We start from the raw sequence: 18,091 nt of genomic DNA, 5'->3' as shown, positions 1-18,091 counted from the left end.
TATTTTTTAAATGAAATTAACAATATATCAGTTGAATAAAACATAATTGAATAATGATATATTGAATGAAAAATCAATAAAACATTAAATAATAATGATAGCTTGACTCAAATAATATAGAATCATATGTAATTTCTTCATCCATTGTTTTTTAATTCATTGACCTGGAAAAATACTAATATTCGGATTTCTCTGCATTGGGTACGTACGTACCGTACCCTCCGTCTGCGCTGCACAGCGCCTGAGTCATATCATGACGACGTGATCGTGTCGTCGATGTCGGATCGTGAGCTTGAACTTGATGTCCGACTGACTGAGCATGAGCGATGAGTCTGAGTCACAGATGTCTACGTCTGTCGGTCTAGTCTAGTCTGAGCTGAAAAGTGAGAACTGAGAAGTGAGATCGTTACAAATACAACTGCCAAAAAAGGAGAAATTAACGTCATGTGTTCTCATTCTCAGGAAGAAAGCCATGTTCTGGAAATCATCGTTTCACATGGTAACTAATTTAAACTTAATCTTGACTCTTGAGGACGCAATAATGTAGACAGCTGGCAGCCGTCTGTTTCAAGGAGTTTTTATTTTTTTTTTTTTAATTTCTCCTCATTACACAGATGACAGATGGCTCGCTTTCGGGCGCTAATGCAGTTTCGCACCGGCCGATTACCAGCACACCTAATCACCAACACATGTTACCAAATGTCATGACAAGTCTCTCAGTCACATTTCGATGTCAATATATCCACCACTTTTCAAAATATTGTGATCGGGAATGGCTGTATTTCGGCTTCGATCTCAACGTCGTTGATCGACATCGCTTCGCGGATCGCTTGGATTCACCGTGCACCGTAATGTTGATATATGAACTGAAGTTAGCAACCAAATCATGCGAACATAGATTCGCATGCGGCATGCTGGCAGATTGTTCGCCACATTTTCGCATGATTTGGTTGCTAACTTCAGTTCATATCAACATTACGGTGCACGGTGAATCCAAGCGATCCGCGAAGCGATGTCTACGCCGAGTCGATCAACAACGTTGAGATTGAAGCCGAAATACAGCCATTCCCGATCACGATATTTTGAAATGTGGTGGATATATTGACATCGAAATGTGACTGAGAGACTTGTCATGACATTTGGGAACAAATATTAGTGATGAGGTATGCTGGTAACCGGCCGGTGCGAAACTGCATTAGCGCCCGCTTTCGTGCAGCCACCCGTCATTAGGGGACTTACAATGCAAAATCCCCCCGTCAGCTCAGGGCTCTTCAATTTTTGTCTTTAATGAATCAAACTTTTGAAAATTAACGCGACCAAAATGCAAATTAGTATTTCCTCTTGGCATCAATTGCCAAAAAAACTGGGGAAAAAATCAAGTTAAAAGGAACAAAAACAGTGACTTACATCTGCTGTCACGCAACTTCACTTCCATGTTTTATCCAAACTTAGACACTAAGGCTAAACGTATGATATGGTCATTGAGTCCCTTGTACAGATCGCACTAGAACTTCAGTCTCTGTATTTGGTGAGTGAAGCCAACGGAGTTCAGCTGAGCTGAACAACCAACATTAACAGAGACCAAAGCTTTTGGTCTAGCAATGATGCTGACTTTTAAAATCTGTCAGGATTTTACAATATAAGTCATCATCATTGCGTCAAGATTATACTTAACTGCCCTTCATGCAAGCTTGTAAATAGGTTCCACTCTAACCCAGCAGGGGCCTGTTGCATGATGAGATGAGCGATACGTAGGAACGTTCTAGGACTATTCTTCTGAGATAGGAAGATTGGCGACAAATCACTCGGTCCTTTGCGTTTCACAAAGGCAATTTTGTCTTCCAAGTCTGCTTTTGATATCGATAGTTTTGGAAAAATATTGTTTTATTTGTTACTGATTGTAGGATTGATGTATGGAGCTTACTTTATGAGGTAAAAGGAGTTAAAAACTTTATAGATTCACAAAAAAAATGGATAAAATTGAAATTTTCATTATTTCCCTTATTTAGAACATTGTGTCCTTTTAGAGACACCTTTCATTGATATTTCAACGAAAGAGACCCTTGTCTGACATAAAAATTGATGCAACTAAGTAATTTCAACCTTGTTTTAGTTAAATATACTGATTTTTTATAAAATGCTTATTTATAGTGATAATTTTGCAAAATTATACTTTAAATGTTATTTGTTGAGGTAAAAATATGGTTTGAGTGGAGTAAACAAAATCAACGTGTCTGATTGTTTGAGACTAAAAAGAAAAATATGAGAGGATGCATGTGAAAAATTGAATTCATTTATTTTATTTGTCAGATTTAATGCAAGAAATACAAATGTGAGTTTTTAGAGCATAAACATACCTTTGCATGATGAGTAATTGAATAGAAGCAAAATATGAAAATTGTTGCAAACATGTCTAAGTGGGTAAAGTATTGCCTTGCAATAATAAAAAACATAGAAAATTGTGTGAAATCAATCCGCGGAACAATGTTGAAAATGAATACGATCATAAACGTTAGTCATAAGATTTTAGAACATATGTATATTCAACATTTCAAAGTTAAGGAGTCGAGACTACATTGCCTTAACATGACATAGGGGCCAATAGGACCTACCCTATGATTTAAAATGCGCCTCTTCGTATGGACTTTCCAAAATCTTTTCTTAAATTATTGGTAATTTGGTACAATGAACATATCTTCATAATTTGTAATGATTGTGATGTATTTGTAAGCTATTAGGCCTAATAATTATTTTGTTACTGCTGATTTTTTTTTCATCATCTAAAGTTACAACACAAATTCATCAATTAGTTTTCTCTGATAAAAATTAATCTCAGCAAAAAAATAATAGTTGTCATTTTGAAAATGAAATAAAAGTAAATAAATGATTTAGCATGTTTAAACATCCTAGTTTTGTATGGTGTTTTTTTTTTTGCTGAACGTTATAAACACGTTTTTTACAGGAGTCGACCGTGCTTTCTTTGAAAATTTTAATAAAGTATTTCTTGATTATGTTGCACATTGAACATGAGATGCGCTCAACTGGAAATGAACGATCCCAACAATATCAGGGAGGAAGCATAGCTCAGTCGGTTAGATCTGTAGCACATGTTTTGGATAAGATCGTAGATCTCAACGTGAGGGGTGCAGTTGAAGGCTCAAAACCCATACCCATAATTTAAATTTAAAGGTCATTTTGGCTAAAAAGATAACCATTAGGGAGTTTCATCCAAATAGGGCCTATGTTTAAGGGTGGGTTTAAGAATTCATCCAATAGATAGCTTTGAATTTCCATTCAAAAATTCATTTTGTTTTCTCTTTCCCTGTACTTGGGACTGATGGGAGGAAAAAAGACTCACAGCAAAGATGTAAGTCGCGAAAAAACTCCTGAAATGCATAAAACTGCCCTCAAAAAGCACCAAACCAAAACATCTATATAGGAAGGCAATTCCTGAAAATAATGAAATTGATGGTAAACTTGCAATGTACAGAAAAATCCCAAACTCAGGAAATTTTTGAAAACTTCCATCTCTGATAAAAGAATAAACCAGAGAATAACCAGCTCTCCCTCTTACTGTTATTGTATAGGATATACTACAGTGGATGGTTTCCAACATTTTGATCCCAGATTTGCAGGAATATTTGCACCTAAGACTTTGGAGGAGAATATGGAGCCATGTTTAGGGCCAGTATCTATAAATTGGTGCCATGTTTAAGGATTTTCCATCATAAAACCATACCCCATGTTTAAGGATTTCTTCCAAAAAGGATTGCAGCATCATTCACATCCCTGTATGCCTTATTTTGTGAGTACCCCCCCCCCCCCGGACAACTTCTAGAATACACATAAAGCACTCATGATAGTAAGATTGTAAAAAGTATAAAAAGGCATTGCCAGTAGCAAATTTGATCTGTTTTCAGAGAGGAATAACTAGGTTGTTAGAAGGTGAAAAATAAGTTTTACTTTTTGGACATAAACCTTCAAATGAATAATGTTTCATATTAAAATAACTTTCTAATTGCAGGGCCACATAAACATTCTTTGAATCTTGGAACTAAGGCTACCATCGGTGATCTTGGTATGAAACTGGAAGAATTAACTGGAGTTCCTGTTGCTGGTCAGAAGATCATTAATAGAGGTTTGAAAAATTAATTGATGAAATCTGGGTATTTAGAGGGGTGTGGCTCTATTAAACTTGGAGTCACTTCCATTAAAAGAGTAGACAACATCTGAGGGGGGGTAGGCGTGGATTGCAAATAGAGTGTCAATACTGAATGATTATACAGGACCTGCTGTGAGAACCCATGAATAGAAAATCTCAGATGTTGTCCACTCTTTATACCATGGTCACATTTGGTCTACGGCGGCCGTACGGCGAGTCGAAAACAGCCGTTTGAACATTTTTTGTATCAACTACACATAGGGGTTTGGATCAAAATTAATAAAACGGCTGTTTTCGACTTGCCGTACGGTCGCCGTAGAGCAAATGTGACCATGGTATTAATAGGAATGACTCCTGCCCTCACAACTGCTACACCAAAAAGGGAGAATTATGGCCATAAAAATATGGTGTTCAATTAATAAGCTTACTACTCTTTTGTTGTTAATCTACGTCGGGAACAGTGCCACAGTGATTTCATTTGTTTTCCTCAATGGAATATTGGGGGAGTCTAACTGCCCAAGACCTCTCTTTTACAATATTCTTCCTGTTTGTGTCTGCTTTATCTTTCATTTATTTTTTTCTTTTTTTTTTCAATTCTTGAAAAATGGGGTAGGTGTCAGCCTGCCTAACTTCCTTTGGACATGACCTAATTTGTGCACTCTTGAGATAATCATCTTTGATAATTCATCTTTAGGTAGAACTCTTGCAAACCATGACCAACAGGTAACAGAGGCTGGTATCAAGCATGGAAGCAAGCTCATGCTCATCGGTAAAAAGGTATGATTATAATCTCCTGTCCTACCTAGCTTGCAAATAAATAACCCTGAGTGATAGTTGTTAGCCTTGCAACATGTAGGCTGAACCGTTACAAACACATTCAAATATTTGAATATATAACAGGGTCCAGGGTTCAAATCCCACCACAGCAGTAGCGTACTTTGGCTACTTTATCTACATTTGCCACTCTCGACCCAGGTGTAGTAAATGGGTACCCGGTAGGAAGGAATTCCTTGAATGCTTGATGCGCCCGATCAGGGTAGCCGTGCTAAAGCCGGGGTAATAGTATGCAGTGCTTAGAAACATTTGTATTAAGTGCTATATAAAAAATTGCATATTATTTTTATTATTATTATAACAGAGTGACAAAACACTAGTCAAAATAATAGCTGTCAATAATATGGAAGATGGTACATTCCTCTTACAATGTAATGCCCATTTCACTATGGTTATGTAAAAATCACTTTTATTCTACGCATATTTGTAAACTTATAGATTTTTAGATATCTATGTCATCACTCTTATTTGATTTCTGGTACATAAAATTTTAGATATTAATACACCAATGAATGTTATGGAGAAAGCTTTGATGAGGGACAAGGGCAGATCAAGGATTTCATTTGGGTGAGGCAAAAAAGCATTATCAAATGTCTCCTCAAAAAGTTGGACGAGGTGGGGGTTGTTTATAAATGATTACCGGTACTTTAGTTTTAGAATGAAAAAGAACGACTGTGTAAATAGTATATGTCATTTCTAAGAAATCAAGATTTTTTTTATATGTCCAGTAAGAATTTTGGTCAGCATGAATCAGCAGTCATAATTCCCAGACTATTCCCTCATTTTGTTACAATTTGACATTAATCATTGACAGTTCAATCCAGAGGAGGATGATAACTACAAGCAGATTGTTGAGGTGGAGAAAAGGATTGTAGCATTAGCAAAGAAACAGATTGAAATATCAGAAGAAATAACCGGTGTGCAAAATGTAAGTCAACAATTTATCTTTTTATATGCCCGCCCGGCGATGGGTCAGGACGTTAGTATCACGTTCAGTGTCCGTTCGTCTGTTAACTTTTCCTTGTAAATGTAATAATTTTAGTTTAACTTAACCTATGCTCATATAATTTGGTGTTTATGATACTAGCATCGATCCCAGGAAGCCTATTGATTTTGAGGTCTGAAGTCAAGATCATTGTAAAGTGTTTTCATCTTGCCCTTCTGAAGTCCTTGTTAACACGATTTAAAGGTCAAGTCCACCTCAGAAAAAATGTTGATATGAATCAATAGAGAAAAATCAGACAAGCACAATGCTGAAAATTTCATCAAAATCGGACGTAAAATAAAAAAGTTATGACATTTCAAAGTTTCGCTTATTTTTAACAAAATAGTTATATGAACTAGCCAGTTACATCCAAATGAGAGAGTCGATGATGTCACTCACTCACTATTTCTTTTGTTTTTTATTGTTTGAATTATACAATTCCAATTATACAATTTCAAATTTTACGAATTTGACGATTAGGACCTCTTGCCTGAAGCACAAAATGTTAAAATAATGGAATTCCACATGTTCAGGGAGGAACGAAACTTCATTTCTCATGACAATGATGAGAAAATAAAAATATTTCAGATTTCATATAATAAAATACAAAAGAAATAGTGAGTGATGTCATCAGTTCTTTCATTTGCATACCGACCGAGTTGTGCATATAACAGGGCTCCACACTAACCCATTTTTTCTACTGGTCCAAGCTATTCATGTCAGACCAGTAGATACCCAGTTTTTCAAATTTTTACTGGTCCGAACCTAAAATCTACTGGTCCCCCAAAATAAAGAAAACATTAAAAAAAAGGCGCAAGTTTATTTGTCTAGCCTTTCGTTACCCCCTCCCCCCCCCCCGCAATAAAATGAAGGAATGGAGGACAAAAGGAAAGCAAGACAGAAACGAAGAAGGAAAGAAAGGAAGGAAGGATAAGGAATTAAAGGAAGGAAGGAAAAGAAGAAAGAATAAGAGAAAGGAATGAAGGAAGGAAAGGGAGGAAAAGAAAGAAAGAATAAAAAAGGAAGGAAGGAAGTAAAAAAAGAAAAGGTAAAGAAAGGATAGATGTGAAGGAAGGAAAAAAGAAAGAACTAAAGAAGGAAAGGAAGGAAGGAATAAGAAGGAACAAAAATAAGGAAGAAAGGAAAAAAGAAATGAAGGAAAGAAATGAAGCAAGCAATACTGAAAGAAAGAACAAATCCGGAAAGTAGTATTAAAAGGAAAGAAAGAAGAAGCAATAAAAAAAGAAAGGGTTAAAGGAGAGATGGAAAGAAGAACAGAAGAAAGAGGAAGGAAGGATTGAAAGAAGGAATTAAGGAAGAAATAAAGGAAAGGTAAAATGATAGTTAGAAGGAAAGAAAGAAAGAAATAGAGGAAGGAAGGGAAAGAAGGAAAGACGCAAGCAATATAAAAAAAAGAAAAGGTACAAGAATAGATGAAAGGAAGAAAAAAAGAAAGACTGAGACAAAGAAAACAAGAAATAAAAAAGGTAAATAAACGATTGGTGGAAGGAAGAAAGAAACAAAGAAAGTAATGAAGAATGAAGGAAAGAAAAGGGTAAAAGGAAGGAAAGAAAGGAAGAAGAGATGAATATAGGATGGATGGACTCAAGAATTAAAGAAAGAAAAAAATCAAAAAGAAAGAAAGGAAGGAAGAAAGGAAGGAAAGAAAGAAAGAAAGAAAGAAAGAAAGAAAGGAAAGAATAAGAGAAAGGAATGAAGGAAGGAAAGGGAGGAAAAGAAAGAAAGAATAAAAAAGGAAGGAAGGAAGTAAAAAAAGAAAAGGTAAAGAAAGGATAGATGTGAAGGAAGGAAAAAAGAAAGAACTAAAGAAGGAAAGGAAGGAAGGAATAAGAAGGAACAAAAATAAGAAAGAAAGAAAGGAAGAAAGGAAAAAAGAAATGAAGGAAAGAAATGAAGCAAGCAATACTGAAAGAAAGAACAAATCCGGAAAGTAGTATTAAAAGGAAAGAAAGAAGAAGCAATAAAAAAAGAAAGGGTTAAAGGAGAGATGGAAAGAAGAACAGAAGAAAGAAAGAGGAAGGAAGGATTGAAAGAAGGAATTAAGGAAGAAATAAAGGAAAGGTAAAATGATAGTTAGAAGGAAAGAAAGAAAGAAATAGAGGAAGGAAGGGAAAGAAGGAAAGACGCAAGCAATATAAAAAAAAAGAAAAGGTACAAGAATAGATGAAAGGAAGAAAAAAAGAAATAAAAAAAGGTAAATAAACGATTGGTGGAAGGAAGAAAGAAACAAAGAAAGTAATGAAGAATGAAGGAAAGAAAAGGGTAAAAGGAAGGAAAGAAAGGAAGAAGAGATGAATATAGGATGGATGGACTCAAGAATTAAAGAAAGAAAAATATCAAAAAGAAAGAAAGGAAGAAGGAAGAAAGGAAGGAAGGAAGGAAAGAAAGAAAGAAAGGAAGGAAGGAAGGAAGGAAGAAAGAAAGAAAGAAAGAAAGAGAAAAAAAAGAAATAGAGAAAAATATTTTTTAAAAGGATAGAAAGAATGAAAGAACAAATGAAAGAAAAAAAGGAAAATAAAAAAGAAAGACAGTAACCAAAAAAATTAGGGAAGAAACAAAGAAAGATTGAAAAGAAAGAAGGAAAGAAAGATAGGAATAAAACAGAGGAAAAAAGCTAAAACTATCATCATAAATAATTTATCAATTTCTTTTTGGCTCAATTAAAATACGGTAGCTACGAAAGAAAGTCAGAAACCAAGTGTATCAACACACACATAAATGCATATGTGGGGCTAACTTGTATTCAGACGATATCACCCGAAACCTGATCTGTTTGAACCAAACAGAAGTGAAAATTTATCCTTTTACTGCTTACAAATGACAGAGTTACTCCAATTTTTAGGAAATATGGACATTATAAGAGCCTTTCATGAGTATGAACCGCGAATTTTGACAGTTCTGTGAGAGTTTTCTGCCAGAGTTTAGCCAAGCTTCGTTCGCGCAGCCAGTAAAGAATTTACCACGTGAGTTGTGTGGCTGGCTATACAGTGTACTGTATCTGCTCTAGTAGCAATTACGTGTGATTCATTCTGTGTGTATTCTGTGTGTATTCTGTGTGTGAATGACAGAATTTATCAGGGGGAATGGTTTGCAGTGAATTTGACCATTTCTGGAAAAGTTATTGGCCCAACAATGGCTTCTATTACTGGTCATGTCAGACCCTTAAAATCTTGCTATTTTTGGAAAAATTACTGGCCCGACAATGATATTTTTTACTGGTCATGTCGGACCAGTAAATCTTCCTATTTCTGAAAATCTACCGGCCCGACAGCGATTTTTACCGGTCCGGGACCGTCGGACCGCCGCTAGTGTCGAGCCCTGCATATAACTGTTTTGTGAAATGAAGCGAAAATTTAAAATGTCATAACTTTATTTTACATCCAATTTTGATGAAATTTTCAGTGTTATGCTTGTTGAATTTTTCTCTTTTTATTCAAATCAAGTTTTTGTTGGTGGACTTGTCCTTTTAATCTAGGCTCATATAATTTGTTGTGTACATGTATGATACTAGCATAGATCCCAGGAATTCCATTCATTTTGAGGTCAGAAGGTCAAAGGTGAAGTTCGCCGTCTTCCATTTTTCTTTCATGACCAGTAACTCCATTTTCCGCATTACAGGAGGGCGTATTATGTGCTGGCCTTAGCGACACTTGTTAATTTTTAACTTGACCACTCAGGATGACATTAACTAGGGATGTGATATCTAATGCATGATATTGAATAGTGATATCATGTTTCCATGGTTCATTATTAAACTTGAGCACATGAGCTATCAAAGTCGCCCTCATATTTGTTGTATGAGGTTCAGGAGGGTTATAATGTGTACCAACCTTGCAGAAAGAAGAGGCTAAATAAAGCCAATACCAATTTAAACAGATTAGGCTATATGAAACCTTTGATATTATGAAAACCTTCATGTTTTAATTGAAAATTTTCACACAACATTCACCCAAAATAGGCACAAAATCTTTCAATTTCACTTTTTAAAATGCAAAAGCGCCCCAATGACAAGCTCAGCCGATTGACATTCAAGTTTTGTCAAGAATTGTACACATATGACCTTGTGCTGAACTCCATTTTCAATGGGAGCAAGTTGCTTATCAAACCAAAGATTGTGGGTTTGATTTCACCCTACACTGTATGTGAATGACTGAAACTACTGATAATGTCCTCCTCCCTTGTTTCATTGACACAGACAATCTGGTGCTAAGTATTCTGTGATAGGATATTAAATGGAGGGCCCTTGTAGATGAGAATCACCACCTTGGCATGTTAAGAACCCATTGCACTCTTCGTTAGAGGAGAGACCCCCGGGTCAAGGTTATTCCACTTCAACTTTCCCAATTAATGTTTGTATCTCAGCATTGAATAATAGCAATGCATATTGAGTGTTAAAATGCACCAAGGAAGATTAAGTCTCTTTGAACTGTTTCACTGACATACTTTCTCTGAGTGTATTACATACAAGGATTTCAGTAGCTATTAACAGCTGTCAATGAAATTCACTGAGGATTTAATGCATGAAATAATAATGATTATACTTGCTTATATAGCACTTAATACTTACTTTGTCAGAAGTCTCTAAGCGCTCTACAGTATATGCAGCATAATTACCCTGGCTTTAGCCCTACAAGCTTGAATCCTCTTATGTTTTGGCATGCACACACACTGAATTTGAGCCAATCTATGCAAATGCAAGCAATATGCACTTTACACTTTATTCTAATGCGCTTAACAAAATAGAGTACAGATTTAAACTGTTTTGAATGTGGGCCTCCATGTTTGTTAATGTTCTTTTTATGGCATATTTCAGTAAAAAAGCATTGTATGTCTCATTGAATCATGCATATATGTATAGCAACAGTTAAAAACAAAATGCTAGATTTATATAGCACTTTTTGCCTTAGGATACAAAGCCCAACTATTACTCTGGCTTTAGCTGCATTACCCATGTAGACACTAAAGCTTTCGAGGAATTTCTACCTACCAGGTACCCATCACCTCACCTGGGTTGAGTGCAGCATAAAATGGGTAAAATTCTTGCAGAAGGAAAGCATGCCATGATTGGGAATGGAATCTTCAGATTGAAAGTCAAGAGTCATAACCACTAGACCACAATTTCCCCACAAATATATATATATATATATATAGAGTCAGTTGTAGTCTTGAATCAATGCACTTACCTTTTTTTTCAACAGGGTTATCTACAGAAGGATTTAGAAAAAGATTCTTTGTCCAGGCTGTGTAAGAGATTAGCATCTTGTCATGAGGAGTATGTGCGATTTCTTGAGAAATTAGATTCCTTGGTAAGCATGTATTTTTAAGAAAGAAAATATTTTTTTTTATTTTAAAAGTATATGCAATTTTAGTAAGAGCTCGGGTAAATAGGAAATTGTAAGAAATTAAAGCAATTTTTGTCTCACCTGCGAAGCAGAGTGAGACTATAGGCGCCGCTTTTCCGACGGCGGCGGCGGCGTCAACATCAAATCTTAACCTGAGGTTAAGTTTTTGAAATGACATCATAACTTAGAAAGTATATGGACCTAGTTCATGAAACTTGGCCATAAGGTTAATCAAGTATTACTGAACATCCTATTAAAGTTTCATGTCACATGACCAAGGTCAAAGGTCATTTAGGGTCAATGAACTTAGACCATGTTGGAGGAATCAACATTGAAATCTTAACCTGAGGTTAAGTTTTTGAAATGTCATCATAACTTAGAAAATATATGGACCTAGTTCATGAAACTTGGACATAAGGTCAATCAAGTATCACTGAACATCCTGCATGAGTTTCACGTCACATGACCAAGGTCAAAGGTCATTTAGGGTCAATGAACTTTGGCCGAATTGGGGATATCTGTTGAATTCCCATCATAACTTTGAAAGTTTATGGATCTGATTCATGAAACTCGGACATAATAGTAATCAAGCATCACTGAATATTTTGTGCAAGTTTCAGGCCTAATGATTAAGGTCAAAGGTCATTTAGGGTCAATGAACTTTGGCCGAATCGGGGGTATCTGTTGAATTACCATCATAACTTTGAAACTTTATTAGTCTAGTTCATTAAACTTGGACATATGAGTAATCAAATATCACTGAACATCCTGTGCGCATTTCAGGTCACATGACCAAGGTCAAAGGTCAATGAACTTTGGCCGAATTGGGTATATCAGTTGAATTACCATCAAAACTTTGAAAGTTTATGGATCTGATTCATGAAACTTGTACATAAGAGTAATCAAGTATCACTGAACATCCTGTGCGAGTTTCAGGTCACATGATCAAGGTTATAGGTCATGTACGGTCAATGAACTTTGGCCATGTTGGGGTTTTTTGTTGAATAACCATCATATCTCTGTAAGTTTATTGGTCTAGTTCATAAAAAGTGGACATAAGAGTAACCATGTATCACTGAACATCTTGTGCGAGTTAGAGTAGTATTCAAAGTCAGCACTGCTGCTATATTGAACCGCGTGATGCAGGTGAGACGGCCAGAGGCATTCCACTTGTTAGGAGTATAAGATCAATCCAGTGGGATTTGCCCATGTGGCCAAGGATTATATTTTGATATACAAATTATTTTCTGCTCAGCCTAATTTTGATATTTGCTGTGAAGATGAGGCGACATGGAAAATTTTGATGTAGACACACGTATGTGAAACTCGTCCTTGTGGATTGTCTCCAATATACCTCCCATCACCCAATTACACAAAATAATGTTCAAACTAGCTACTTTTCTAATTTAGTTATAGATGGGGTAGAAACAAACCTTACAATTGAATGACATATATTAATAGACATTTATAAAGCACTGTCTGACACTCTACAAATATTATATTCTGAAACGCACAAAAAATAAGAAATATTAGCAAGTTTGAATGAGTGTCATATTATTAGTGTCAAAAGTTTATGTATTTTTTGTAATAATGTCTTTTATGTTGTCTAACTTACATTTAATCCTCTCTCTCTCTCCTATCTAGGATCTAGGAACATGTAACCAATCAATACGCAGGAAGAGAAAGGATGTCATTAAAGATATTCAAAGTCAACTAGACTCCAATGATTCCTTGAGTTCAACCATTGACAAACTACAAAACACCAGTAACAGCTGATCTACACTAATGGGTCTACATGTATAGTGTAAAGTGAATCCAAGAACATCCAAAGACAGTTGGTCTTTATGACCAGGTGGTCAGGTTCTTTTTATTCATGTTTAAATGGAAGGAATAAGGTGGTCCTTCTAAACACATGGTCACTAAATCAGGTTTGTCTGTATATTCTCAGGGCTGCATCATATTTTAAGTGTATATATATCTCAAGGAGGAGAATGTCAGGTGACATTGTCAGGTGATCAGTCATATGACAGTCTATTACGATCTTATGGATGAGGAGACCCAAGTGCAAATTTGTAAATCAGATGCCTTTCTCCAAAATTAGCAAAAATTTTGCTCTAAAGGCGCTACATCCATATTTGAGAACTGTTTCCTTGCATTACCCACGGATGGCCACGGATCGAGATTTTGGCTGGCACATTTTGTTTATCCTTGTATTTTGCCACCTGGAATAATGGATTCAAGATCAGATTAGACTAGAGTGTCCTCCACAGATTACATTGCATCTTGAAATCACAACAAATTAGATCATCTGAGCATAAATAACATCTTGCTTTGTAAAACATGGCAAGTTTAGTCAGTAATTTTAACTGCATCGTGATATGAATGATGAGAGGGCAATATCCTCGATTCTAAAACATCAAAACTTTTGACAACATAATCCATTCCAGCCTTGAACTTTGTTTGTTATCCTTATATTTCCACCACATATCGCTACTCACAAAATTATTAAGGTGTAACCGAGAATCACTCAATGAAGAAAATGATTAAAAACTTTGTTCTTTTCTTCTGAAAAAATTGATCCCCAGCCCTATGATACACAATACAGTCATGATCACTATTGAAAATACTGCTCCTGGTTTTAAGTTATACAAAATTTGGAAAAGAGATCCCTGATCTTTGTGATAGTTTGGAACGTAAATATGACGTACTTGAAGTGAATAATTATAAGTGTAGCAAACAGCTGATACAAAAAGTCTTTAAGGATTATTATGAACTTGTGAAATGTTTGATGCAAACTGAAATGAAAAAGGTATTGCCACTCCCGTTGCCCGGGAGGACAGAAATTGGGAGGGAGAATACTGATCATTTCCATAATAATTTGAATGATATATAGTCAGGATCTGACAAATATGTTTCTTGCAAGTGAATGATGTCAAGTTTTAAAATGTATAACAAAGCAATCAAGGTTTTGGGTTACGTAGACCATGGACATTGAAAGTTATTGTAGATGTAATCATTGTATTCATTGTCATGTAGTGTTATAGAAGAAAAGGGCACTCAAATGCATAAAGGGCTAAGGACCATTAACTTTTCTCTGTTTTCCTTTTAAGAAACTGACGTTATTGAATTACTCGGCACAAAGGGTGCCTTTTCTTGGTTTCCTTATCTTTAGAGAGTGGATATAGGAAACCGGGCTATGCTTACCTTTAAGTGCTGCCCACTGCCTCTTCTTCATCTCCTAACTCATTTTATCCAAGTCACTTGATTCCATTAGTTGTCATCAAAGATCAACTTTTGACGCTTGTGATTCAGATTGAAACTTATTTTCTGCTGTCTATATTATCTCTTTAAATAGGAGATAGTTCTCTAGTTGGCTTGAGGTCAATAGAGTACCGAAGCAATGACGTCAGTTGCCATGGTGTCATGGCAGCCTGGTTCTAACAAATGAACCTGCCTAATGAAAGCATGTGTTTCTCATAGGAGAAAATGGCTGCTATCGGAATTTGATTGCTTGCATCCCATTTTTCAGATGAGCCAAAGTCATACAAATGTGTTCAGACAATCGTCAGTTGCGACTCGTTTAGAACCAGCCCGCCATAACACCATGGCAACTGACATCACACTTCGGTGCTCTACAGGCCCTTCTCACATGGAACATTGTGGCCCAGTGGATTAGTCTCGGGACTTTGAAGCAGAGGGTCGTGGGTTCGAATCCCAGCCATGGCATAATTTCCTTCGGCAAGAAATGTATCCTCATTGTGCTGTACTCGACCCAGATGAGGTGAATGGGTACCCGGTAGGATTTATTCCTTGAATGCTTTAGCGCCTATTAATATGGCGGCTTAGCTACAGCCGGGGTAATAATATGATACCAAGTATCAAAGCACAGTTGAGTATATGTAAATAGTAACTGTGCTATACAGTGCGTATCAAAAAAAAGTTTACACTTAGAAAAAATCCTGTAAAATTATATATTTTTAATATCTTGACAATTAACCCACATATTAGCATTGGTACAGATCCATTTAAGCAAATGACGATATAACTGTCGAAAAATATTTCCGCTTGAGTGAGCACCACTTACTTTTTAAAAGTTGGTGAAAAATGATTTGCGCAGAACTTTAAAATAGTTATGTGAATAAAAGTAGACCTTAATCATGAAGAACACGTGGAAATTAGCAAGTAAAATTGATATGAAGATATCTTTTACCTTTTTAAACTTGTTTCCTTGCCCAAAACACTTTGACGAGTGCATTGCGCCCCATCCCACTCCCCCAAACACCAAGTCCATGGTGACGATATTTACTTTACACTAAGCTGTGATTTACATGAAATGGCTTAGGCTTGATTTTTATGTTGTTAATCATTGCCAAGCTTGGGAAAAGTGTAGAGAAACAAGTATTAAATGAAAATGAAATGTAAACCAACTTTAAATGATAAAAACTTAGTGAAAAATGCTGGAGATGTCTGATATAAACTTTTGTTCAGATTCAGTTATGTCCTCAGATCCAGCTGGCACAAAAAGAGTAAAGGTTGTGTTTACTAAGTGTTGAAATCTCAAATTTGGGCGGCAAAATTGTTACAAAATGCTTGAATGTATCCGTTTTATTTCAATTGGCTAAAAGTGCTAGGGAAATTTATGAGAAATGCTTCGCAGGGTAAGTTTGATTTTGCCCTTTCCCCTTGACACAGCGTGAAAACAAGCATTTCTGCGAGCTTTACAAAAATGGACAGTGCTCACTCAAGTGTAACATTCTATCAAAAGTTTTACTTTCATTGGATAGATGAGACCCAAACCCATAATTACAAGTGACAAAATTAGCCACATGTATATTTTTTAATTCCCAGGGCTTTTTCAAAGTGTAAACTTTTTTTTGATACGCACTGTATAAATGGACATATTATTATTCTCTGGAGGTTGATATATCCTCCTGCTTGTCTTTCTCAGCTATCACACTGTAAATCACCAACACAGATAAGCACATGTGGGACAGTGAGCCCTTCCAACACTTTTATGAACTTGCACAAGATGTGTTGGCTCAGTTGGTAGAGCATCCGTCTCATAACCAAGAGGTCGGGGGTTCAAAACCCTGGCAGCGTCAGACCAAATGACGTTAAAAAATGGAAATTGCTGTTACCCTGTTTGGCAGTCAACGATTAAAGGGATATATCAATTGGGCAAACAAATATTTGGAGTATTTCATTTCATGTCTATTTTGAATAATAAAATATGGATTTTCATGTCCCTGATATCTCAAATGGAATATGCAAAATATCTAAGTGTCCTCACAATAAGATGATACATTAAACATTATCAATTTCCTTCCTTACCACAACATTTTTTAAAGTGATACGAAACAGCGTCTTACAGAGCTACTTTTGCATCGCCGCTGTATGCTCTTCTCTCAAATTTTTCAATTCTTCAAGAAATATAAAAAAACTCCTTACCTTCTTTCCAACTACTACTACTAAAGAACCTTCTCTTCTAACATGCTGCAATATAGTTACAACAAACAGAAAAGGACATTTCACTGAAGACTAATTGAAAATCATCAACCCTGAGTGAAACATGTCTGTTTGCCTTGGCAGATAGAGGTGATAACTTCTTTATGTAGTTCAAGATACTAAAAGTATCAGAATATGGGCAAAGCTGACTATCCTGACCACTAGAGCTGATTCCCAATATTCATAAATTTACCAAAATAAAATAATCAGGTCCTAAAATGTCTATCCGTCGTGCCAAACGTCATTATTTCCCAAATAAAACCTCTGAGCAATGTTCAGAGAACTTTCTTCCCAATAATTACCCAAAACGAATCGTGATAAACTCACCGTGTTCATTTACTAAAATTTCAATTAATTTACATATAATTCTCCCATAGACTATGTACCAGACCATATAAGATGTTTTCAAATTGACATTAAAACAGAAATGCATTTTATTACAGTACCTCTTTCTCTCTCGAGTTTAGCTATAATGAACATACCAATAAGTTAAACATTTCTGTAGGTGACAACTTTGAGCTGTGCAGTGGCCCTCAGGTTGTACTTCTTCTCTTTCATCGATAAGAGTAATGTTTGGCAACGATAGATTCAATGTCGATGAATAAGATCATCCACCACCCTCGCCCTGATCATTTTGTACTTCACACATATATTCATTGCCATTTTTCGTTGAGGATGTTGAAGATGCAGAGGGATGGCTGTTAAGTAGCTGGATTAACAGATACAGTAGACAGGATTCTTAAGTGATTGGTGCTGCCTGAACAAACCTCATCCATCCAAACCAGGTTTATAAGGGCAGCGCTTGCCTGAGGGGACTCTTCATTCTTCACCAAGGCATTTACCAAACAAAGCATATCACCATTTGTTCTACCATTTAACAAAGTTCCTAGCCGACCTGTCATGCATTCACAATTCTATCTCACAACTCTGCTGGCATAAGGTGCTGTTCTCCCTTGATCAAGTTCAGGAGGGGTAGTGCCACAGCTTTTATAGTGTCAAAGCCAGACAGGTCAGAACGTCCTGCATGGCTGGGCTCTCCTCAACTACTACTTCTTTTATCATGACCGAGTGTGATTTGCTGTAATCCTGTTACCAGGATTTTCTGAACTAGTCTCAGATTACTCTTCCAAAATTTATGGAATGATTTTATTGCTTCATGCATTTAGGATAAACTTTGTAATATATACCTCTGCAAAATTGCTATGACTTGAATTCAAGTAGAGAGCTGCTTGACAGATCCCA

The 18,091-nt window shown here is 36.0% G+C and overlaps 1 protein-coding gene across 1 annotated transcript; it reads left to right on the top strand.

The window, feature by feature from the left end:
• The first annotated feature begins 255 nt into the window (after window positions 1-255).
• On the top strand, window positions 256-15,194 carry LOC121421091 (BAG family molecular chaperone regulator 1-like). Its single transcript, XM_041615705.1, has 6 exons — window positions 256-499; window positions 4,025-4,138; window positions 4,857-4,939; window positions 5,811-5,924; window positions 11,201-11,308; window positions 12,989-15,194. Exons 1-6 carry the CDS (start codon window positions 445-447, stop codon window positions 13,118-13,120), a joined length of 606 nt encoding a protein of 201 aa, XP_041471639.1. The 5' UTR covers window positions 256-444; the 3' UTR covers window positions 13,121-15,194.
• Window positions 15,195-18,091: the final 2,897 nt, after the last annotated feature.

This window comes from Lytechinus variegatus, chromosome 9 (genome assembly GCF_018143015.1).
Source record: "Lytechinus variegatus isolate NC3 chromosome 9, Lvar_3.0, whole genome shotgun sequence".
NCBI lineage: Eukaryota > Metazoa > Echinodermata > Echinoidea > Temnopleuroida > Toxopneustidae > Lytechinus > Lytechinus variegatus.
This window is presented reverse-complemented; position numbering and strand designations above follow the sequence as displayed.